This window comes from Coenobita brevimanus, chromosome 47, assembly GCF_032717465.1.
Source record: "Coenobita brevimanus isolate Jiangsu-jjx chromosome 47, ASM3271746v2, whole genome shotgun sequence".
Classification (NCBI taxonomy): domain Eukaryota; kingdom Metazoa; phylum Arthropoda; class Malacostraca; order Decapoda; family Coenobitidae; genus Coenobita; species Coenobita brevimanus.
The window spans coordinates 3,667,027-3,691,630 of NC_137000.1; the positions used below are offsets into that span (position 1 = coordinate 3,667,027).

General features: G+C 42.2%; 1 protein-coding gene across 1 annotated transcript in view; it reads left to right on the top strand.

The window, feature by feature from the left end:
• Positions 1 to 1,139: 1,139 nt before the first annotated feature.
• The window catches only part of LOC145398989 (uncharacterized), a 25,018-nt gene continuing 1,553 nt past the window's right edge, over positions 1,140 to 24,604 (top strand). Inside the window, exons 1-3 of the mRNA XM_080271718.1 lie at positions 1,140 to 4,807; positions 5,866 to 6,049; positions 24,522 to 24,604. The exon at positions 24,522 to 24,604 is cut by the window's right edge and continues 38 nt beyond it. Of these exons, the coding sequence (XP_080127844.1) occupies positions 1,140 to 4,807; positions 5,866 to 6,049; positions 24,522 to 24,604 (3,935 nt within the window). The remainder of the gene's footprint in view (positions 4,808 to 5,865; positions 6,050 to 24,521) is intronic.

The following is a 24,604-nucleotide window of genomic DNA, read 5'->3' on the forward strand; positions in this document are numbered from 1 at the left end:
CAATCGATTTCATTGACATTAGGGAAACCTCATGAAGTAAAGGGGTTAACGAAGGCTATATATGGCGTCTCCAGTTCGAAAAGTTTAACAAAAATAAATGCTGACAGTACTCTATTGTACTGGAGGAGTTAAAATCGCTTTCGTAAGCTAACATGGATATTTTACTTAGGCTACTATCCAGACTATTTCATACAGGTTAGTATCCTTCAGGTTAGTCGAGATGGTGTTCAAGTCTGGCCATTAGAATTCCCCTATGCTGGGCAAATTCGTTGTGTGGTAGCCTGACTGAAATATTAAATGCGTTCTCTGAAGAACTGGTTAAATTTGTGTGTGCGGGGAAGGGGTCTGTGTGGTCTTAAACTTTGCTATTACTAATGGCCACAGTATTAGAAATGAGTATACGTAGATGCAAGTAAGCCCCTAATTTTTGACGGTCATTTACGGAAAATCTGTCCTGTATCACGCATAACAGAGTGTAGTCTTCATCGGTACAGAAAACTCAGGCATGTTGTCATTTTCACATCCTTATATATATATCGTAATATTTTTCATATCTTTGCGTTCTCACTTTTGTTAAAATAGTTCTGAGATGTCCTATAGGCTACTAATGAAATTATAAACACTGCTATACGCGTAACTAAGATACTTTATTTGTGCACTTATGGGTTATACTGTACGAATGACTAAGATGTCCTGTTAGTGTAATTGCAGATTCTGATGTATAATTATGTTTAGAACTTCCTGGCACAGAGACTTGACCTATCATATGCTGCACATACGCAGGGAAAGCTTTAGTAACCCTGTAGGCTGAACACTATTAAGACATTGTTTCAGGGCATTCATCTTATTACGAAGTGACAAAGAAATTCATGATTGTTGCCATACCCTACACTCTGTACCACACTTGTGAAAGTGTACATATGTTCAAAAGTGTGTATTTGTAAGTTATAGATTCTGATATTCGTGTGACTAAGATGCCTTCTTGCCGGCAGGTGGGTGACAGCGGGCCGCGGTGGAGCTGAGAGAGTAAGCCAGAGGGACGGCCCGCCCGCTGCCTAGACGTGACGCCACACCTGCACATGGCACCCCTTCCCTCCACATCACCCTGCACATGACGCCCACCCCACCACACCTCCACCATGGCCACCATCACAACCACTGCCTCCACTACAGCCCCCCGCAGCTGCTCCACTGCCAGCCGCAGCCGCCCCGCGCCAGACACTGCAGATGCCGGACAGCGGAGCGTGTCAGACGCGGGGCGGAAGAGGCTGTCCAGCTTCCCGTCCCGGCAGCGCAGGATGGGCCCGGCGCCCCTCGCATCCTTCGAGGACCTCAGTATGGACAAAACCACATCGGATTCCAGCCCTGAGGATCGCACCCAGCTTCCGCAGATCGGCGAGGAAACGTCCGGTGCCACCACGCCCATCACGCCTGTGGCCTCGGCAGCCCTCAGCGTCCCTGCTTCACCCAGGATACGTGTCTCTGCAGCGTCGTCGTCTTCTCCTCACGAGACGGATTCAAAGGATTCAACGCCTGAAAAAGAGTTGTTTTCAGATTACAGGAAGTCGGATTTCTGTGAGAATATGGCCGCAGACCTACACTCAAGTACTGAAGAGTTGGATGCAGATGAAGAGGAGCAGAAGCGTCGTAGGAGAGAGAGAGCAACTAAGCTGGCAGAGTTGGAACGACGTGAGGAGGCCCTGAGAATTGCTGAACTCAATCGCAAAGGTTCTTCCTCTTCGGTTATCAGCGATGGCCTCCTGCCTGTCACCAGCGGGCACTCCAGCAGACTTTCATCCTTGGGTAGCATAGGTTCTGCTCGGCGTTCACCCTCGCCTCACAAGATGCTGCTGGAAACATCCTTCTGTGGTAGCAGACCAATCCAGCAGCCAAGTATAGACCTAGATGACCCGCCTGTTAGCACCACCAAAATAATGGACTTTACCATTGAATCCATAGAACGGGTCAAGTCCCCCATGGAGGCACGACCGCCGGATATATTCAGGTCGTCGCCCTCCAATTTCCCAAAAGTCAAACAGGAGGAGGTGGTGGCGGCTGTGGCGGCTGCCGTCACCACAGTGGAAGTTCCAGCCGCCCAAACTAGAGCTGCAGCCGCGACCGCCAAGCCGGCCAAGATGCAGAAGACTGAAGCTAATGCCAGAGTGACCGAGCCTTTGCGGACCCAACATATCACCACCACTGCCACATCCAAACTTCCCCATGAGCAACAATCAACGCAGCCTCCCAAGTCTCCACCAGAACACAGGAGGCCAGATGGGCTCCAACAGGTTCAAGATCAGCAACAGCAACGACAACCACTCTCCTCCCAGTCATCACCTCGGTCGCCAAGGATGCCTAAGAAAGTTCCTGTTCCTCAGGTTCCAGACCTGAAGGACCTTCCTAAGTCATCACCATCACCCTCCGTGACATCCGGTGCCACAACTGAGAGTGTTAATGTCCGCACTTCCACAACTTCCTCTGTCTCGCCTGGGGCATCACGCCGGCGCAGGACCAGGGACGAGGCTGAGAGTGGGTCGTCCTCACCATCCGTCTCTCGGAAGAGTTCGTTCACCAACTTGTTCCGCAAGTCCGACAGCACTGCCTTGAGTCCTGTGACGCCAGATTCGCCTGGCTCTAGTGGGCGCAAAAGTCCCTTTAGTCAGTTCATTAAGTCGGCAAAAAGAGAATTTCGATCAAGGAGTCGCTCTCGTAGTCGTAGTAAGAGTAGAGAACGTGATCTGGAAGACGACACACATGACAGGAGGAGTGTTCTCTCCATTTTTAGGCCAAAAGGAAAGAAGAAAGCTGAAGGTGAGAAAGCTAAAGCTGCGACTGAGACTCGGACCCAATCCACAGACAGTAAGTTGAGTGAAGCCATCACCAATGTGGAGTTTACCTTCAATGACGATGGCAAGTATCAGTCCTCATCTTTTGGTTTAATAAGGCAAGAAAGTGAAGTGAATCGGGCAATTAAGGAGCCACTGCGAGGTGCTCCACTCCCCACAGAACCAGAGGTACCGCGTACTGAGACGATAGCTAGCTCGAGGGACAGTTCTTATAACGAGCTTTCATCCATAATGACCTCTGGGGAGCCTAAGCCCACCCCTAATAAGGCTATCATTGACGACAGTAGGAAAAACGGAAAGAGGGATGTACTTGAAGATGAAGTGTTTGATAAACCCCGTGAACCACCCATTCCAAGAGTTCCTGCTGAAGTGTCTCCCAAAGTAAATCAAGTTGAAGCTGTTCCAGGTACAGTAATAGACAAAAAAGCTGTGGAACCTAGTGAAACTAAGCCTTCTCTGCCTCCTAAACAGAAAGATCGCACAAGTGAAGCTGAACTTACAGTGGAAGCAGCTTTGGACCATGCAGCAGATGCCGATTCACGGTCTGAGTCAGAACGTGAATCAGAGATAGATTATCTGAAAAAGAAAGCACAGCAACAGCAAGGTGATCAACCTGACATGGAGTCTCCCGATGTGGAAAACAAGGGGTTGGTGTCACAGGATTCCCTAGAAGATGGAGAGTTGCCGTATGTTCCAACGACATTGCCTATGGAGAGGCCCCGTGCTGCTCCTATGGTACCTGTTAGAGACAGAAGCACTAAGCTCACCACCATGCAGTCCATTGACCGTCCCCGCAGTACCACACCACTTCACCCGGGCCGTCTGGAAGAATTCCAAAGTGCAGCAAGTACTCCTGAGGGAGACACTGACAAGATGATGATAAACATTCCACAAAGTGGACCAGTTAAGGTGCTACCAACTCGAAGTCCTAAACGTCAGAGTTCTATGACCTGGGAAGATTTCTGTCAGGAAGGATTAAGGAGTCCAAGGACACTTCGGAGACAGTTCAAGGAGAAAAGTTCGAAGCAGTCAGAGGAGGAGCAACCGCCTCCTTTACCACCTAAGGTACGGTCACCATCACGGTCACCTGTGGCAACACCTGCCTCTACCTCTGCCACTGGGTCTGCAGCATCCACGACCACCACCACGCCTGAGCCAGTGAAAGGATGGATCAACTTTGATGAGATGCCTGACATTGTGCTAAAGCCAGTTCGTCAAATCAAAACAGTTCCCCCACGTCACCCAGCACAACACCGACAGCGGGACATGCAGGACCAAACGGATGTGCAAAGCAAACAACAACAGATTCAAGATGAACAGGACACAGCTAGGCAAGAAGATTCTGTCACACGAAGATTACCACCACCTCTCCCTCAGCCTCTTGATCAACAGGATCAAGACTCTGATCAGGCATTGTCAGAAGCGTCCACTCCAGATAAAGCCGACAGCTCTGACAAATCCTCAGACAGTGACAAGCCAACAAGCCCTTCATCCAGCGAGGACCTTACGGTGAGGGAGAGGCTGGAGGAAATAAAGAAAAAGGAAAGTGATGATTATGAAAACTCTGATTTGGAGAGGCTACTGGCTCCAGTGAACGACTGCATCAATCGACTGTCATCCCTTTCATCAGAACCAACCATGATGGAGCGTAGGTCACCCATTCCCGACAACTGGGCCGACTTCCTTTTACCGCCACAGCCAGGCCGCAGGAGTCGCTTGTCATCACTCGGATCAGACGCTGGGTCAGTAGGCAGGCGGTCACCATCTCCCTCTTGCATGCTGCTAGAGACCTCTTTCTGCGGCTCCCATCCCATAGACGACCCCGCTGCTGCCGAGCCTGATGTGCCTATCGCTGTCGCCAGGAAGCTGAGTGGCATCTCACTGGGCGACATAGGACCCTTCACCACCAGACGAGATTCCTCCAACCTGCTGACCTGCCCTGACAGAACCTCCATACTGAGGTAACTCGTCATCCATCGTCACATTTTTAAACATGAAGAATTTGCACGTTCTGAAGGTATCATTATCCATCTAAGTTAAAAAATACTGAATAACTTTACACCAGTTTTACAGAATAAAGTTACCGATTTCATTCCAAAGAGAAAAAATATTCTTGATCGAACGTATATCTGGATAAATGTTGAATAATTACAAACATCTCAACGCCAAACGGAGTATATGTTTTACAAAATATGTAATCACTGCATGACGATTAGCAACGATCCTCTCAGTACTTCGTTACCTCCTTGAATGCGATGATGTCTTCTTTTGCAGTTTATTCTTGCAACCACCAGGCGAATTTATTTCACTTGAGGATGGACTTCTCGTGCTAAAAGGGTTATAAACAATCTCCATCAACCCAAACAGAAGGATGTAACCATATACTCCCATCGACTGAAGAACAACGACACCTACAAAAATATAGAGAAAAAAATACGTCATCCTATTGGGGGGACTGATTTCGTGTTTAAATTTAGTTTATTCATCTTAGGTTAGAGGAAGTTTTTGTAATTTTGCAAGGTACTTCCCGTAGCTCAAGAGCAGCATGACATTTACTATTTCATACCAGAGCTCAACGTAAAAAATGGAGATGGCAGTTAGAGTTAATGTAGAGAGAGTTTAGTTCTTCATTTAGTGACATGCATCGGCACATATATTTGTCACAGTGTTATATAATTAGAGACTAAAGTTTTGTATTACTTTGTACTATTTACATACCCTTAGGGCCGTATTCTAGAGAGCATACGAAGCTTTGTGTTTCTTTAGTGATTTAATTTGCATATCACACTCTAATATTTTCTCTCATGCCATGTATATAGATTTAATATTAACATAGTTTGCGGCAATAACATGCAAGAAGATACTAAGGTGTTATATGCAGAATAAACTGCAAAGGATGAGACGTTCCGAAATTTCCAAAGCCATTTAGAATACGATCCTGTGCACAAGGAGGCTACCGTAATATGAACTTACAAACTATTAAATGTACGAAACGAAGCTGACAATAACATTTACACAGTGACTCGTCCGCGGAGGGAGGCGGCTCCCCGCGAGAGGTGGACTACTACAGCAGCAGCAGACATCAGCAGCAGCAACAACAACAGGATCTGGGTCGCGGTCATTCTGGGGCGCGGCAGCTCAACCCGTTTGGGATGGATCTTGGAATGAGGAGCAACAGAAGCTCCGTGGTGTCTCAGGACCAGGTGGGCGTCTGTCCTCCTAACTCACTCTCCCAAACCATACTCCTGGCTTACTCTTTCACTCCACTCATTCATCATAAAAAGCTTATCTTATGCAATTCCTAAACCTTCCCCTTCGATTCACCTTTCCCCTCCCCCCCTCCCACTTAGCCCTCACTTTCCACTTCCATCCTTGCCCACTCTCACACCACACCGCTATGAAGTATATCCGCTGCCATTTCTAACCCTCCCTCTTCAATCTAAATTCCCCTTCTACTTAGCTGTCACTTTCCCCTTCCATCCTTGCTCGCTCCCACTGATCATCGGCTTGCTGTATATCCCCTACTAGTTCTAAACATCTTTTTTCCACTCAAATTCCCCGTCCACTCACTTTCACTCCTTTTCTTCCATCCTTACTACTCACTCTCATCCCAGACCGTCATAGTGCATATTCCCTTCTCCATCCAGTCACTTTCACTCACCTTTTCCTTTCATCTTCACTCACTCTCACCCCTCACCGCCATGAAGCATATCCCTTAATTGTTCTACACCCCTCTTTTCCACCCACCTTCCTCGTCCACTCACCTTCACTCATCTTTCATCTTCACTCACTCTCACTCCACGCCGCCATGATGTGTAACCTGTCCCAGCTCTACACTTCCTCCACTCAGCCCTCACTCCCATTCCGTCTGCTATTGTGTTTCCTACTTGGCACGGTCCTTACTTCTTACTAACTCCAGACTATATCACTTAGTTCTGGAGAGCCTTTGCAATAAGAGAGATAGCATTCAGCCTTCGTTAACCCCTTCACCACTAGGGCGCTCGTCAACGGTGACCAAATAGCAGAATGGAATAACAATATACATACAGTATCAAAAAGGTAATACTGTATACTGAATGCGATTATTTCTTTGTCATATTCTTGCTAATTCCTGACAGTTTTATCCAGCTTAGGGGAGGCCTTTCAAATGGACGGGTTGGGTGCAAAATTCTTTACTCCCTTCAGCACGAGATTAGATAGTGACTTTATTACCTTATTGCCGCTGACTTCAGACGATTTTATTCAGCTTAGGAGAGATTGTTCAACTAGATGGGTTTTAATGTACCCTTCAGTAATCCCTAAACGTCGAGATCCAGGTCAGCATTCTTAGTGACATCAGAGGCTTCGTGGCACCTATTCCTATTTTTTTTTTTTTTTTTTTTACGTGTAACATCTTAATATTCTCTTGCATGGCACTTGTATCGCTTTGGTGTCGACGTAAATTGTATCAGTAGCACACAAGTGGATGTAGAGATGTACTGTGCGGAATAAATCGCGAAAGAAGAGGTGTCACGAAGTCTCATAAAGCCACGTAGAATGAGACCCAGAGTACGATGACGATTTCAGTATTTAACTTTTGCTTACGCCAATCGTGTTTCTTCAGCTTAGGGTAAAATTTTCCAACTGAAGGGGTTACACACAGCCGTCATTACTCCTTTCAGTATGTGAGGCTTTCCACGGGGATAATAAAATCTTCGAACGGTGGCAAGAATAAGCCAAAAATGAAAGACGTCCTGGAACGGAAGAGGTTAGCCCCTTCTGTGCGAGGTCTGTTTCTTATGCTGGCCATCTCTAGACGATTCTAATGAAAGAGAGAGTGAGAGACAGACAGACAGACAGACAGACAAGCAGACAGATAGACAAAAACAGATAGACAGATAAACAGACTGACAGACAAGCAGGCACACCTCGCATATTAGAAACTCGAAACTAACCCTATTAATCCCTTCATCATGAGAGGTCTTCCCAGCACTGCATAAAATCGTCTGAAGGTGGCAAGAATAGAATAGAAAAATCGCCATCACATCGAAGGAGTTACACAATACACAATAGGAATCACTGAAACTTTGAAAAACGACTTACTGAAAACTTGTAAATATATGACTCACTGAAACTTGTAAACATGTGACTCATTGAAACTTTATAAATATATGACTCGCTGAAACTTGTATATATATGACACACTGAAACTTGTAAATATATGGCTCACTGAAACTTTGTAAATATAGGACTCATTGAAACTTTGTAAATATACGACTCGCTGAAACTTGTAAATATATTTTGACCCATTATTAAACTTTGTAAATATATGACTTACTGAAACTTGTAAATAAATGACTCACTGAAACCTGTAAAAATATGACTCACTGAAACATTGTTAATATGACACACTGCAACTTTGTGAACATATGATTCACTGAAACTTTATGTAATTTAGTTTCGACTCTAAACTTTAAGCTTGGTGCCTGATAGATGATTGTCGGTACCCTGAATACGTACTGGCTTACTCTGTGACCTGCAGTGAAAAAGTTCGATATCAAGTCATATCAATTCATTCAGCACGATGAGTTATTTTTAGTATAGTTTTTCGTCCTCCAGACACAATATTTATCTGTTTATTTGTTTTTTCATACGCCCTTAAGAACTATGAGTCTCTTCAACTTACATTTTTCTTCCACGAGAATTGTTTTTGTATTCTACAGTCCAACGAGTCTTCTTCATTTATATATATATATATATATATATAGTATATATATATATATATATATAATTTTTTTTTTTTTTTTTTTTTTTTTTTTTTTGCTGACAATTTTTATACCCTCTTCAGTATTTTCTTTCTTCAGTTTTTTTTTTTTTTCACTCTCATAGGTTCTCAACTATGATGGGTTATTTTCGTTTATATTTTACTACCGCCAGATTCTATTTTTCATAAGGTCTTCAGCATGATGAGCCGCTATATGTAACTTTTTTTCTTTTTAGGAAGGACATCTCGTAATGAAATGGTAGATACAATCGTCATTAACTACATTACTAAGATGGCGATTTTTTTCTTCTTCCGCCAGTTAATATTGCTTATCTTGGGAAGGATCATATTTAATGAAGGGACTACAAACATACAAACAATAAATGGTGCCAGACACAACAGACCTCGCCCGACAACAGTTATTTCAAAGGTCATTGTACCAGTTTAAAAGCCCATATGAGATTCAACCGTTCTCAGCTTACAACGCTATAGAAATCCATAACAATGTGTTTGACCTTTGAAGGTCAAAGTTCATGATACGAAAAGAAATGCCATATAGGACTTCCTGTATGTTGGTGATCTCTTTATTTTCAAACGTTTTCAAGTTATAGCCCTCCGAAAATCCATGATCTTGCGTTTGACCTTTCAGGGTCACTCAAAGGAAAAGGTCATGGTGCCAAATGAAAGCCCTTATGGGACTTTTATGTCTTGATAACAGTAAATATCTCTAGAGGTCTTCAACCAGTTTCGAGTTATAGCCCCCTGAATATTCGTGACCTTCAGTTTGACATTTCAAGGCCACTTAAGATCAAAGATCATGGTATCAAATAAAAGCCCATATGAGAGACTTCCAATATGTTGATAACAGTAAATATCTACAGTAACTGAAACCAGTTTCAAGTTATAGCCCCCTGAATATCCGTGACCATGAGTTTGACTTTTCAAGGTTAATCAAGGTCAAAGGTCTTCGTGCAAAATGAAAGCCCATATCGGAGTTCCTCTATGCTGATAATAGTAAGTATCTCTATCTTAAACCAGTTTCAAGTCATGGCCCTCTGAAAATCCGAGACCTTGATTCTAACGTTTCATGGTCACTCGCTTACCTCCAAAATTTTGTCACTTCGTTTTGGGACCAGTGCCCACATATCCAGAAAGTTTCCTGTAAATTCATTCAGCTGTTTTCCCGTAATGTTGTTAGGAAACAAAGAAACTCGACCAAACACAATACCTCGCCGGACTTCGTCCCGGGCGAGGCAATTATCATTAACTCTACACTACAGTGACGCCTTTTGTATAACATTCTTGCAAACACCAAACGATTTCATTCATCTTAGGAAAGGCCTGTCGAGGTGATGACTTAATGATAGATGATTAACGTCATGACTGGAAAATCCCAGTACCGACTTCATACGTTCACTTATTTTAGGAATTTATCGATGGGACTCCTCGGATGCATATATGTGAAACTGATTGATCAGTTTATTCTCATGACTTTTTTTTTTCTTAAATTTTACATTGGCAACCAACAGACGAGTTTTTTATTCACCCTTTGAAAGACGTGCTGTAGCTGAAGGGGTTAATGAATGGCCCATCTAATTCCTTAAGTCTGATAAGTTAGGAGATTGAAAGATAACGAAAACTGTTTCATCAGATCAGAGGACAGAGCAATAGGTAATCAACTCATTCTACTATATCTCATCGCAGAACTTTCCTGTCATCATTATAAATATTCCTCTTACACAATCACTCTTCCTATACCATGACTCAATACAAGTATATACTTTTATAAAAAAAAAAAAAAAAACACCCGGCGAGCATATTTAGCTTAGGAGAGACTGTTTACTTTGGAGTGGTTAGACATGGTTCATTAATCCTTCCACTACTACAAGTCCCCCCTAAGCTGAATAAGATCGTCTGGTGGTAGTTTGGTAAAGGTGAAGAATAAGTGATCTTAATGAAGTGGTTAAGGTATAATATTCAATATAATCACTAATAAACAAATGCTATAGAGCGTTTGTTTTAACCTGACGATGAGCCCCCTTTCCAGGTCCCTTGACGGGTAAATGTAATCTAACTGGCGGGTTAATTTGGTCAGTAACCAGGGAGACATGCCTACCCCGTAACTCAGACTCATCGATTTTTTTCAACCATTACTTAATTTTCATGTTGTGGATAGTTCCGTCAGGTGACAACAAACCTACTATGGTAATCTTTCTAAAGCCCCGAGAAGGCAGCTCTAAATGACAGTATATTCTAATTATAACACACAACACAGGATCAGTGACAATAAATAAATAAACTAAGATGAATTCATATTCCAGCCAAAAACACAGAAAACAAACTACTGTATCTTGGTTGTGCACTGAACTGGTTTCATTCATCATATTCTCCCATTAACTTGTCATTGCTAATCCCACACGTAGGATATGTGACAGGGCTTGTGTGTGTGTGTGTGTGTGTGTGTGTGTGTGTGTGTGTGTGTGTGTGTGTGTGTGTGTGTGTGTGTGTGTGTGTGTGTGTGTGTGTGTGTGTGTGTGTGTGTGTGCAGGACTTACTTGTGTAGCTTCAGTGTGAGTACCGGTGCTGTAGATTATGTAAGAGTCGTGTGTATGCGTGTATTAAATCGGTAGTAATCTAGAATGGTGCGTGTAGGACTATCAAGACAGATGGTGTGATAATAGCTGAGCGAACAGGGTGCAGTGTACAGCAGGCGTTGTGTAATGTACATCATGCTGGTGTGTAGTATACAGGAGGCGTTGTGTAATATACACCATGCTGGTGTGTAGTATACAGCAGGTGGTGTGTAGTGTACACCGTGCTGGTGTGTAGTATACAGCAGGTGGTGTGTAATGTACACCATGCTGGTGTGTAGTATACAGCAGGTGGTGTGTAGTGTACACCATGCTGGTGTGTCGTACACAGCAGGTTGGTGTGTAGTGTACAACAAAATGCCGTGAGCGGTATGTAGTATGTAAGTTGGTGTGCTGAGTACAGCTGTTTGGTGTGTGCAGGTATGTAGTGTACAATAGGATAGTGTGCACCGTTCAGTAAGCTGTTGTGTAGTGTATTGCAGAATGGCGTGTAGTGCACAGCAAATTGGTATGCAATGTACAGTAGGATGGTGTGTCACATACAGCATGATTGTGTATGAAGGGGTACTGTGTACAGCAGGTCGACGTGTAGAGCGCAGAAAGTTGATGTATTTGTAGGTATGTAGTGTACGGGTTGTATATATTGTACAGCAAGTTTGCGTGTTGTGTACATAAGGTTGTGTGTTCAGGTGTGTAGTGTACAGCAGGTTGGTGTTGTCTCTCCACAGAGCCGGTATAAGGGTGCTACAAAAAAGACCTAAGCCATCGGCGCCCCTCACTACCACCAGCCAAGGTTACTCTCTGGTGTCCGCCTGACCCCCCATCCCTCCCCACCCCATCCCTTATACCCTTATACCTGCACATCTACCCAGTCTCTTCATGTCATCCAGTTAATCCTATAAATGTCTACTTCCTCGCTTAAATATCTTCTTACTTTCCACGTTCATACGAGCAATACACTTACAAGTGAATGCGATGGCTTCTCCAGTTTTATGTAGAGGTCATTATTATGAACACTGACCAATCCAGTGCGATGATGCCTTCTTTCCATTACTCTTGCTACCTCCAGACGATACTGCTCAGCTTGGGAAGAGTCCCCTAGTAGCCAAGGGGTTAGTCAAGGCTTAACTGAACCCCGAAAAGTCTCTCCTTAGCTGGAGGGGAATAAATCATTTGGTGGTGGTGAAAATAATATGAAAAAGATAGCATCGTTCTGAAGGAACTATATCAGTTCATCTATCCAGTTTCTGTATGGTATTGGCCATATAAGTTTTTACTTGCATAATAATTGCTTTCCACTTGAAAATTACACATGAAACTGAATGTGATTGCTTCCCTTGTTTTACGTCGAGTCCACTAATTTTACTATTAGCTATTCCTAGTGTTTTATTTGATAATCTAGCCGTTTTATGAAGCTTGATTCTCATTATAAAAAAAAGTCTGTCATTGTGCACGCCTCTGATTCAACTACATGTATATTCTTCTCTTTCTTACTAACTTTTCACATCCCTCTCCCTTGTTTGAAATTGGATATATCGATTCCAGTTTCCTTCCCAGCCTTTTAAATGAACGACCGTATGCTTAAAAATTTAATTGCGAAGTGGGAGGGCATGCCCCAGTTTATGTAATTATTTATGAAGCACGTGACGAAGGTTAAATGCATCTGGCCTTTATCTCTGCTAATTGCCCACTTTAGTTTGGGGGTGCTGGCTGATCAGATATAACATTTTCACCTCGAAGCGTCTGTCCCGAGGGAAAATAAAATCGTCTGGCGCTAATATAATATGGAATATATAATATGGAATACTTCCTTAGCCTGAAGATTAATGGCAATTGTTTCTGACCCCTGTACCTCAAGGCGTCTCCCCTCAGCTGAATAAAACAATACCGCATTAGTCATATTTTTACACAGAGAACGTCTTTAATATATATGTATTAAGAAAACAAAAAAGCCACTTAGAACCAGGACTGCAGGTTGGTCTCCTATCCATAAATGTTTTGGACTACTGTAGCCTAGCCTCGGGTCTTTACGTTCCGAAAGGATCGGTGTGGGATCAGCAGTTATCTTCCTATTCGTGGTTTCAGTTTTAAGCATACGGCCGTCAATCCCAAATCCACACTAACTCCAAATCCTTAATTTCCATGCAGCACCCGTCTCTCAGCTTGGTTAAAAAGATCCCCAGCACCACCATAGCCTTTCTCCATGGTTTACACTATTTTTGAAGCATTAGTTTAGACGTGCATATATAACTTTAGAAGTCACTTAGAATTAGCTCTTAGTCAGTATGGTTTCGCACGTTCGTATCTAGATAGTTCAATATTTAGAGTCGAAGAAATCCATACTAGAATGGCTTTAGGAGGATTTTTAGCGCCTCTTCTTAATGTGTTGTTTTGCATATGACACCGTAATAATCTCTGATATTTATATATTTCTTGTTATCGATACTAAGTTCAGAGATAAATGAAAGATTATGAAGGAGTCATATGCAGAAATAAATAGGTAGGGAAGAGGTGGCAGAAAATCATCGAGATCCACGATAAATATGGCCTATACAACAACGACTATTAATTCTCTGCCTAATTCATGCTGTTACAAATGAACTGTACTTAATATGTGAACTGTAGCCTTTACTACTAGCCTACAGTACCTCCATGTAACTAGTGTACATCCACCATCGTTCAACTTCACTGCCTGCCTGGGGTTTTATGTTACAGTCTTTTAATGGATCTATTGAGTTATTCTATGGTGCAGAAGCCAGTTAGAGTATGAGATGAAAGACTGTCAAGTGATGAATGATAGAGTGGTAAAGTGGATAGCCAAGAGTTAGCCTTATGTCTATACTGTTTGGTGTGTGTTTAGAGATAAAGATAAAGTTCGATCGATAGGCTAAAAGACAGATAAACTGAGACAGACAGATAAATAGATATGGGTATACAGATAGAGATAAACATACACAGACACAAGCAGAGATAGATAGAGAGAAATATAGATAGATGGATAAACAGATTGATAGAGACAGCGCTCGCGCGCGCTCCCATGTGTGTGTGTGTGTGTGTGTGTGTGTGTGTGTGTGTGTGTGTGTGTGTGTGTGTGTGTGTGTGTGTGTGTGTGTGTGTGTGTGTGTGTGTGTGTAAATGACAGTCACTCAAAATCCAGGTAATCGCTTTCAAATGAGTGGATGTGCGTGTATTTTGGTGCTTCAGGTTATGCATAGGCAAGCAGAAAGCCATTTATAACGTCGTCCACGGAAGTAGTATTGGGCCGTAATCCCGTCAGTTTAAGAGGCTGGTTTACACTCTTTCTTCAGCGATTAATCCTTCAGCACGATCAAAACTCTTCTCTACTTCCTTCCTGTGATATCGAAGCAATTATCTTCACCTCGGCGAATATTCATTTTGAAGTGTGTATGAATGTTATATAGGACCCCTTGAGTTAGGAAAGTCTCCATTGGCCTGAATAAAATCGACTTGTAAAAAAATAATAATATCCCTGTGTGTTATCTGTATAATTCTGATATTAGCACAGATCGGCTGAGTGAAATCAAAGAGAATGATAACATGCCACACACAGAAATAAACTAGTAAAAAGAAAAAGAAAAAGAAATTCCAAACAGCCTCCTAATCCAGCAAAAATACAATCCTGTAATTATATCTGCGTATATACAATGCGATAATTTTCTTTCTTTTTTTTCTCCACTTATTTCCACCGCCGTGTTATTTCATTCAGCTTATGGAAGGCTTCGTAGTGAAAGGGATATGTCTATGAAAGTGGATGTTTGTATGCGAGTTGATAGCCACTTGCAATGAGTGCTTGTGAATAATTTTGAATGCTTGTGTGATTCTGTAAATTCATGTGCATAGATGTAAATATGTTCGCACGGATGAGCCAGAGTGAACAGCCATATCTAATAAATCCAGGTACTTAAAATCCCTCTAAAACAAAACTGCGTCGCAGCTGCAGTTAACATTCTTTAAGGTTTGAAAAAGCGCTTTGTTGAATGAACCACCCTGTGATATAGATGCAAATAGTTTTCTTGGTATTTTCTTAGCAATCGAAATTACATTAATGAAGTAAAACAGTATACTATATAGCCTGAGTCACCAACAAAACTAATCCATCAGTGCCTGAAGGAAGTGGTCCATTATAATTATATCCCTCAAGCACCGGGGAAACGAGACTTTATTTTGTGTTTTAGTATTTGTTTTTGTTGGGTGTACGGTATGTTTTGGTTGTTTGTGTGTGTGTGTGTGTGTGTGTGTGTGTGTGTGTGTGTGTGTGTGTGCGGGCAATTACGCTTGCGTGTATGTGCGAGAGACGAGGAGGTGTACACGGTCAACAAACCAGAAAACGGAGCTGTTAATTGCAGTGAGGTAGGAGACAGGAGAAAAAGAGGAAAGAAGAAGAAGGGAGGAGAAGAGAAAAAGAGAAGGCAGGAGTAAAAGAGGGAACTGGAGAAAGGGGGGAGACAGGAGAAAAGACGAGAGAGGAGAAAAGAGGGAACGGGAGAAAGAGCCGCGAACGAGCAGCAAGAAAGAGCAGGGGAAAATGGAGGAGAAAGAGTGCGATAAAGGTGACAGGAGGAAAAGATTAGGGCTGTGGTCAAGCAAGAGGCGGAGTGGAGGAAAGGATAGAAAGAGTAAGATAAGGGAGATAAAAGATAAGAGCTACTTTATGGACAAGTCACAGGAGAAAGAGGAGACTGGAGCAGGGAGGGTATGATAAAGAATCGTAAGTGTGGCGGAGATAAAAAGAGAAGGCAGTGGAAAGACAGCAGGTGGAGGAGGTGAAATAAAAAGGATGAGAAGCGAATGATTATGAATACTAATTACAAGAGTGAAAACTAAGGCAGGAGGGAGAAGAAGATGGACTCTGACGATGAAAACCAGAGTGAAAAGAAAGGATAGGGGAGGAAACTGGAAGAGGGAGAAGAGATGGCACAGAGAAAGGAGGGAAGAAGTGTGAGAAAACAAGACTAGAGAGGCGAACCAGGGATAAGGAGGGAAAAAGAGGAAAAATAGAAAATAAAATTCTGTGGGATGTATATAAGGATTTAGAGGGAATAGACCAGAGACAGTAATAAAAAGAAAATTAATATAAGGAACAGAAGGATAGGAAGAAGTGGCAAAGATAGACAAGTAAACAATAAAGTTTAGGGAGAGAAAGAAGAACTGCTAAGGACAGAAATGGAGTAAAAAAAAATTATGATAGGAATTATTCGGACGAGGGTGAAAGTAAGAAAAAAATTGATGATGCTGGGGTGAAAAAGAGTATGAAATTTACGGAAGGAATAACTCATATGAAGATGAACCGAGGAAAATGCAGATAATGAATATGGTAAAAACTGATAAGAAAGGAGATGGAGTATGAGGAAGAGAGAGAAAGATAGAACAGAGCAAATCTAAAAATTCACTCATTCACACATCCCACCAACCCACCCACACTGCCACTCATCTATTCATCCACCGGTCATTCACTCACTTCACCTATTCGTTCGTTATCCGCTCATTCACACGTCCCTTCAGTCATTGACACACACACACACACACACACACACACACACACACACACACACACACACACACACACACACACACACACACCATAACCTGCGTAACTTTTTATATGCAAACGAGAGAGAATCAAGTAATTTAACTGCTCCGTAAACTGATTTTTTTGGTAACCACACACACACACACACACACACACACACACACACACACACACACACACACACACACACACACACACACCATAATTAGAGTCTCCCCAGAATAAATTTACCATATAGTTTTCCATTTTAACTTATAACCTGTTTTAATCCTCACCTAAATCCCTTACAGATTAAAAAAAAATATAATACATATTTTTGAGGATCAATTCGTTCTTTTTTCCCATGCCGGGTGTTAAATTGGCTAATGTAATTTATGCATTTTTTTTTTATTTCATTGCAATTTTCCTGATGTTTTTTTATTTCATTTCATTTTTTCATGTTTCTCTGTCATGCTTTTTTTTTTTTTTCTTGTCTAGCCTTTTTTCAGAATAATATCGTCATGCCGCCATTCTTCTTTTTATTTCTAATTTAACATCATGCCAGTTTTTCCCTGCATTTCTCATGACATTCTTAATTCTCCCTCCCCCCTATTTTTCCGATCCTTGTATTTTCTTACATTTCTCACGTCCTTCAAGTTTTTCTGTTACTCTTACATCACTCGATACTCCTTCTTTTCTGTCATTTTCATTTGTTACTTTCTGTCATCCCAACAATTCCTTGGTTTTCTTGCCATGTCAGTTTTTTATCGTTTTTCTCGTTTTTTTCCTTGTATTTTTGTCGTATTTTTTTTTTCCGGCTTTTCTCATGTGCTACCTTCTTCCCTCTTTTCTTAGGCCATACAGTTTTTCCCCTATATTCCCGTCATACAATTTTTTTCCTGTTTTTTTACCTATCATGCCAATTTTTCCCCGTTTTCTCTCCCTCCCACAGAGTCCACCGGAGAGCCCAAACTGCACGGCATCCCACCCACCCTCCTAGTGGACCTGGAAAAAACAAAGAACTCAATATATTCCATTTTTTATCTCTAATTTTCCTCCGAGTAATATAATCCTGTATCTATGCATTTATAAAAAAGTTCTATTTTGCATTTTCATATCATAGTGTGAGTAAATGAGGGAAAATTAGAGTCGAAACGGACGAAAAACATGAGAAAAAAAAAAAAGGACTATTTGTATAGTTAGATGGGTTGTTGATCTAAGCCACCTCCTCCCTCTCTCTTCATCCATAACAATCCCTCTTTGTAAAATAGTGTACATTTTTTGACATTATAGTTCTCATCTTCCACATGTGATAGTCGTTGTTGTTACTAACTTTGTCTGTCGAGTCATTGTTAATAATATTCTCTTAGCAAACACAAACACTTACACACCAGACATAAGACAAGCTGTACCAAAAAAAAGACAATATCGCCTTCTTAAACGTAATTTTGTAAGAATTTTTTTGCTCGCCCCCAACCCCTTTCGATCTATATTTGAAAATAATAGCTGTGAGTATTACCAGCTACAAGTATTGCACACCACCCCCACATTTATCCCTCTAAGTATTACAAATCGACAATAATAGGTGCTCGTGGACCATTGTACAGCTAATTCTCTAAGCCTGTGGACCACTGTACCGCGTATTCTGTGAGCTCGTTGACCCATTGAACCGCCAATTCTCTTAACTCTAGTGGACCATGGTACCGTCAAATCTGTGGGCTCGTGGACTACAGTAAGATAAAATCTTTGAGCTCGTGTACCAATGTACCGTCAATTCTGTGGACTCTTGGGCTACCGTATCCTAAATTCTTTGAGCTTGTGGACCGCTGTACCATCAATTCTTTGAACTGCTGGCCCATTGTATCTTTAATTCTTTGAGCTCGTGGACTACTGAACTGCCAAATCCGTGAGCTCATGGACTACAGAATCGCCTATTCTCTGAGCTCTGGGACAACTATACCCGGAATTCTGTGAGCTCGTGGACCACTGAACACCTAGTTCTGTGAGAGACATGAACATGGCACTTGGACTGTGACTGGTGTGGTGTGGCAGGGAAGAGGCGAGGACACAGAGGTGAAGGGGGCGAGCGAGGTGCCACAGCCAGACACACACAGGCACACACATCTCATCTGACTTGCTTCAACCAGGTAAGTGGCATAACCTGATTCTGACTAATTTTCAGCGATTTAGAACCACCACAGGTATGTCTTTTTTTTGGGAGAGGGGCGGAGAGGGGGTCCAGAAACTCCTCCCGCCACCCCTCCATTTTGCTCAATGGGCTAATGTACAACAAATAATTGTTAGCTGCCTGAAATATTTGTTCACCTAAGAAAAATACTGCTATAGGCAAACTCAGGCATATTATGCATGTTATCCCAAAGAAATATTATTCAGCATTAGATTCAGCTTAACAGTAGATGATTTTGCTCAGCCTGAGAGAATTCCCAGCCTTGAGAATGTGTTAAGCAAAATTCCTTTTTTTTCTTAAGACTAACTCAAGGCGATTATTCTCAGCATCAGGGAAATGTCAGTAGTCAGACTATACAAAAAATTGGATTACCTCTTTAACTGCTTTGGACTTAGTTACAATGAGGCAAACGCAAGGAGATATTATTTTACTAACGGTAGAGAGAGAGCAAATCTATAGCTAACTTTTAGGCATTCAGTCAGGGTTACTAAACACGGCTTCAGAGAAAAATCTAGCAGTCAAATGATAATGCGATAATAACTCTACGTCTTGCTTTGCTATGGATTCACTTTGGTATTTCATTCAGGCTAATTTAACCTTTATATACTTGCTTTTTGTTTCAGTGAGGATTTTCTTTTACATAAAAGGAAAGACCTTCCGGTCATCCCTTATTCCAGGCACCAGTATGCAGAATAAATTTTCTTTTCGTCCTTTAAACTTTCCATGCCGGGCTTTCCATACAGCATTTTTTTTCATTATTATTATTTCCTGGTAGTTTCGGCTTAGAAATTTTATGGGCAAGGTACCATCTCCTTCGTTATCGTTGTCTTATGCTCGTCCTTTATTCATATTGGTACCTGCTTTGTATGGACCCGTAGGACAATTGCACTTTTCCTCTTTTCTTTTCTTTTTTTTTCTCAAGTTCATTTGTTCCTACAGTCTTACTTTCGCAGCGAACGAATAAGCAACAGTTTCCATTAACGCCTTCAGTAGGATAACATATTTCCTCAGGCTATTTTTGTTATGTCCGCATGATTCTCATCAGCTTATGGGAGACCTGTCATTGCGATGGAGTAATGTGCAAGTGTTTTGTTATCATTTATGGCTATACCATCAACCTATGATAGGTGTATGTGTGTGTGTGTGTGTGTGTGTGTGTATGTGTGTGTATGTGTGTGTGTGTGTTCTCTCTCTCTCTCTCTCTCTATCTATCTATCTATCTATCTATCTATCTCTCTCTCTCTCTTCCATTCTCTTCTCTTCTCTTCCACCCTTGCCCCCAGTCTCCCTTGCCACCACCTGAGTGACATATGACAGCAAGTATAATATGTCTGATAATTATGACTGACTCAATATTGAAGCGTCCATACTCCGTTTATTCTAACAACCTATTAATTAGTCATATTATATCTGTGAACGCAAAATACAAAAAAAAAAAAAAAGAAGCGCCTGTTTTATGCTACACGTAAGGGGCAGGAAAGATATATTATTTTTTTTGCTTTTACTTACAGTATACCTGAAGTCTATAATTAAATACACTGAATCTGGCGTCTGACATTTTCCCCTTACTATGATATAATTTAGATCCGACTTTTCTATCGTGGGATACTAGAAGGAACTAATGCACGAGTAATCTGACCTAATTAGTCTTCTGCCCAATAATATGCACAGTTCTCGTTTACCTACAGATCCAGTTTACCATAACATTCTGGATCTAAGCTAGTACAATTTGGAATATGCAATAAATAATTTCCAGCCTCTCATCTAACCGACCCTATTCAGATGAGGTTCTGTTCTAGATATATAGACACCTATCAACATGAGACGATGGCGCAGTGGTGGAATCAGTGTAGGAAAAGTATAAAAGCTTGGAGCTGTTCAGCGTTCAAGGAATATATATTAATGGCATAGCAATTGTGCGGGGGTGTCACAGTGCCTAAAACGTGCGCGCCCACACACACCCACACACATGTGTAAACACACACACACACACACACACACACACACACACACACACACATACACATACGAACACGCACACACACACATGAAAACGGCACACATTCAAACACCAACACACAAGCACAAACATATACGCACAAGTACAAGCATAATACTGTATTCTCTCTCTCTCTCTCTCTCTCTCTCTCTCTCTCTCTCTCTCTCTCTCTCTCTCTCTCTCTCTCTCTCTCTCTCTCTCTCTCTCTCTCTCTCTCTCTCTCTCTCTCTCTCTCTCTCTCTCTCTCTCTCTCAGCACCGGTCACATTCACTCTTTCTTAAGTGAGGTTCCGCTACTTGTGTTATTGATCTTTTGGGTACAAGGACGCGAATCCTCTGCATAATTCGTCACTTGCTTCTATTTCATTCGGTACTCTGCCATCTTCCGTCTTTGGTCTTACTGTCATGAAGTTATTTTATTTTATTTTGGAGAGACTTTTCAGACTGAGGGGTTATAGTCGTTACTGAGGCCTGGTATAAGCCGAAGTTAATCATTCAGCGTTGTCAGAAATTGTGGTGCTATTACTGCTACCGCTACTACTATTACCATTACTACTACCACTCCTTCTACTACTACTCCTACTATTACCAATATTATTGCTACTACTACTGCTACTACTACTACTACTACTACTACTACTAATAATAATAATAATAATAATAATAATAATAATAATAATAATACCAAAGAGATGTGAACACAATGAATAGGTTAAGTTGCAATGGGCAGAAAGGATAATTCAACAAAAATCAGTTGGTTAGATCCTCATACAACGCATGTTTCACTCTAATAAGAGGGAACTAGAGTCGATAAAAGTAAGCCCAATCCTAATCCCTCGAAGTCATCTGATATTCATTTTCCGTTCGCTAATGTCCTCCCCTCACCGTGCTCTCCCTCCGTCCCCTCCTTCACCCCCGATGACCGTCAAGTGCTGGTGTTGCGTGATGTTGCTTCCCTACCCTGCCGTGCTCACCTACCCTTCAGGCGGCACACAGCAGTATATCAACGTATACTACAGGTTATAACTAGGTGGTTTTCTGGTGTGCGTACCTTCCACTCACTCGATGTAATGCAGCCTTAATGTGACTATTCTTGGTGACAAGCGATGTCGTTTCTTGTAATCCAGGAAATTATTCACTACCATGGGAGGTGACCATATATCCAATTAAATTTCGCCTGGTGATCTTGTGGGTTAAGGTGCTCCAGTCGGATGGAGCCCGTAAAGGTTTAAATCCAAGTGGTTGTCGGGGATTATTGCTCACATAATACCAGTGAGAGAAGAATTAGACTAATCACCCTCGTCTTAAATGTCGGTACTGAGTGGCCTAGCTCCGAGCCCCTACGCTCTTGATGGGATTGAAAAAGATTGCATGATGGATGGATGAACATAACTGTGCAAACCCACCCTTTTGACGGTCATTTAAGGAACAGTTATGGGCATCTGATGTAATTCCCCTGCATGGCACGAGGCCTTTGAGCAGTGTTAAAAGATGGTAGAGTTATGGCGTGCTAACATTCAGATTGTTTTGACTCCATAGCTGAAGAACAACGACTGGTGTTAGATGGAATACAAAACCAACGCGAATCCGTCAATTTTCAGCGGAATGAAACCATCTGGCGTTAGCTGGAGTAATAATATTTGAGTTGTCCTGATTAGTAGCCACTTAAATTTTTTGTGGAAGAATAAATCGCTAATAAAGGGGCATTGTGACTCGTGCAAGAGCTGTCCAGATAATTATTAGTGAGTTTATTCGTAAAATGCTACGCGGAAGAATAAATCGAGGAGAAAGAGGCCTTGCGACTTATGCTAAAACTGTCCCTATTATTAGCGACTTAAAGTATTATGCTGGAAATATATCGCTGAGAAAGTGGCGTTGCAACTCGGCGGGAGGAGGAAATGTCGTCGCCCCCGCACAGTATAGAGTCAGCCCCGGGGATCAGATCGATAGTAGATGGTGAGGAGGTGGTGGAGTGAGTCTCGTTCCACCGCTTGCGTGTGCTGTCTCGCCATCTCTCCCACCGCCTAGTGTCTCGCGTGGGATAGGTGGTCGGGGAGAAAGAGAGAGAGAGAGAGAGAGAGAGCGTGTGTGTGTGTGTGTGTGTGTGTGTGTGTGTGTGTGTGTGTGTGGAGTGAGAGAGTTTAGGTGTTGTTGGGTAGGAGTAGATGGGAGCTCTGAGCTAAGGATGTGGGTGAGTGTGGAGTGGTTGGTGTGGATTCAGGTAAACCACTTTGCTATGACGGGCGAACTTTGTATATTTTTCCATCTAAAGTCAGACGATTTTATTGAGCTCATGGATAGGCACAGTACGACGGGGGGGGGGGAGTGCCATCGCTCCCCGCACTGTATTGACCCTACTCGACAGCCAGGATCAAATCGATATTAGACGGAGGAAGAGGAGGAGGTGACGAGGAGGAGCTGGGGATGGAGTTAGTAAATTTTTTCATCCTTTTCAGCCCGCGGACGTCATTTTCATTTCACTCAGGCCATTTTCTGACGGTTTTATTTAGCTTATTGTAGATTCTTGGAACATGGCGTTAACAAACCCATTCACTATGAGAGGCCTTCTAAAACTCGAGTAGCTTCGACTGGTACTAACAAGAAAAAGCTTAAAAGGGCTTCAGCCGGCTTGAACGGGGTTAAATTTAAGTTGTTTAAGACTGTTGTGTATATGTTTTACTCTCACTCATACAGTTACCAGATACTTCTCAGCCAAACTAGACTGATTATTAAAGCGGAAATTCGACAAAACAATATATTTCACGTTTTTAATCCCGTACGTTGGTTAGGTTTCTTTGTAAATACGACCTTAAGTGTGAGTGTGATCAGACTCCTTTGTACTGCAAATACGGGGCAAAGTGTGAGTCTCTACCTCGTCCCACCACATGCGATGTCGCCAAGTATGAGTCTGGTCAGGATCGTTTATAAACACAACCAATATGAGTATCCACCTCACTGTACGACCTGCTGTCTCGCCACCACCTCTCCCACCACCGGTATGTCGTCTGCCCTGCAATATTATAATAGGTAACTGGCGAGGACTAAAGTTATGGTGTAACTCGTGACACTGTGGCTGTTAGGCTTTACAACACTTCTTCTTGATGGTATAATTATTTTCTTTTAAGGATAATTTTGCGTTATGTTATAGTTTTTTATGTTAACGGCTTAGAGTGCATATAAAATGACCAATAATACATTTTCGTATTACATACTGAAATCAACTGGTGAGGAGGAGGTGCCACGGTCTCCTAAGCTATCCAGAATATGACGTCACGCTTGCAGCAACGATCGCAGCGACACATCTCAGCCATGGTACTGTCCGACCGCTACCTGACTTGCGATATTGATCTTTATAATTTTAAAAGGTTATTCCTAGTCCCCTTCAGCTCCGTGGAAGATCAAAATACCCATCCTACTTTATATAGCATTTATATATTTTCGAATTATGTTTTACGTGATCAAGACTCCCTTTCACATCAGTTGACAGTCATAATTGGACTCGCTCCTTCTTCATAACCAATGTTCTTCTAATTTCATGCAATCACGATTCAGTATTCAAATTGTGGGAAAGGCCCAGTTCCGTCAGGTAAAGGCATCCCGACTCTAACAGCCTTCTTAACCTCAGAGAGACTGCAACATTTTCTCTGAGGATACGTCAGGTCTTGAGGGAGCTGATGGCGGTGATTCATGGGTTCTCAGTGTCACGCA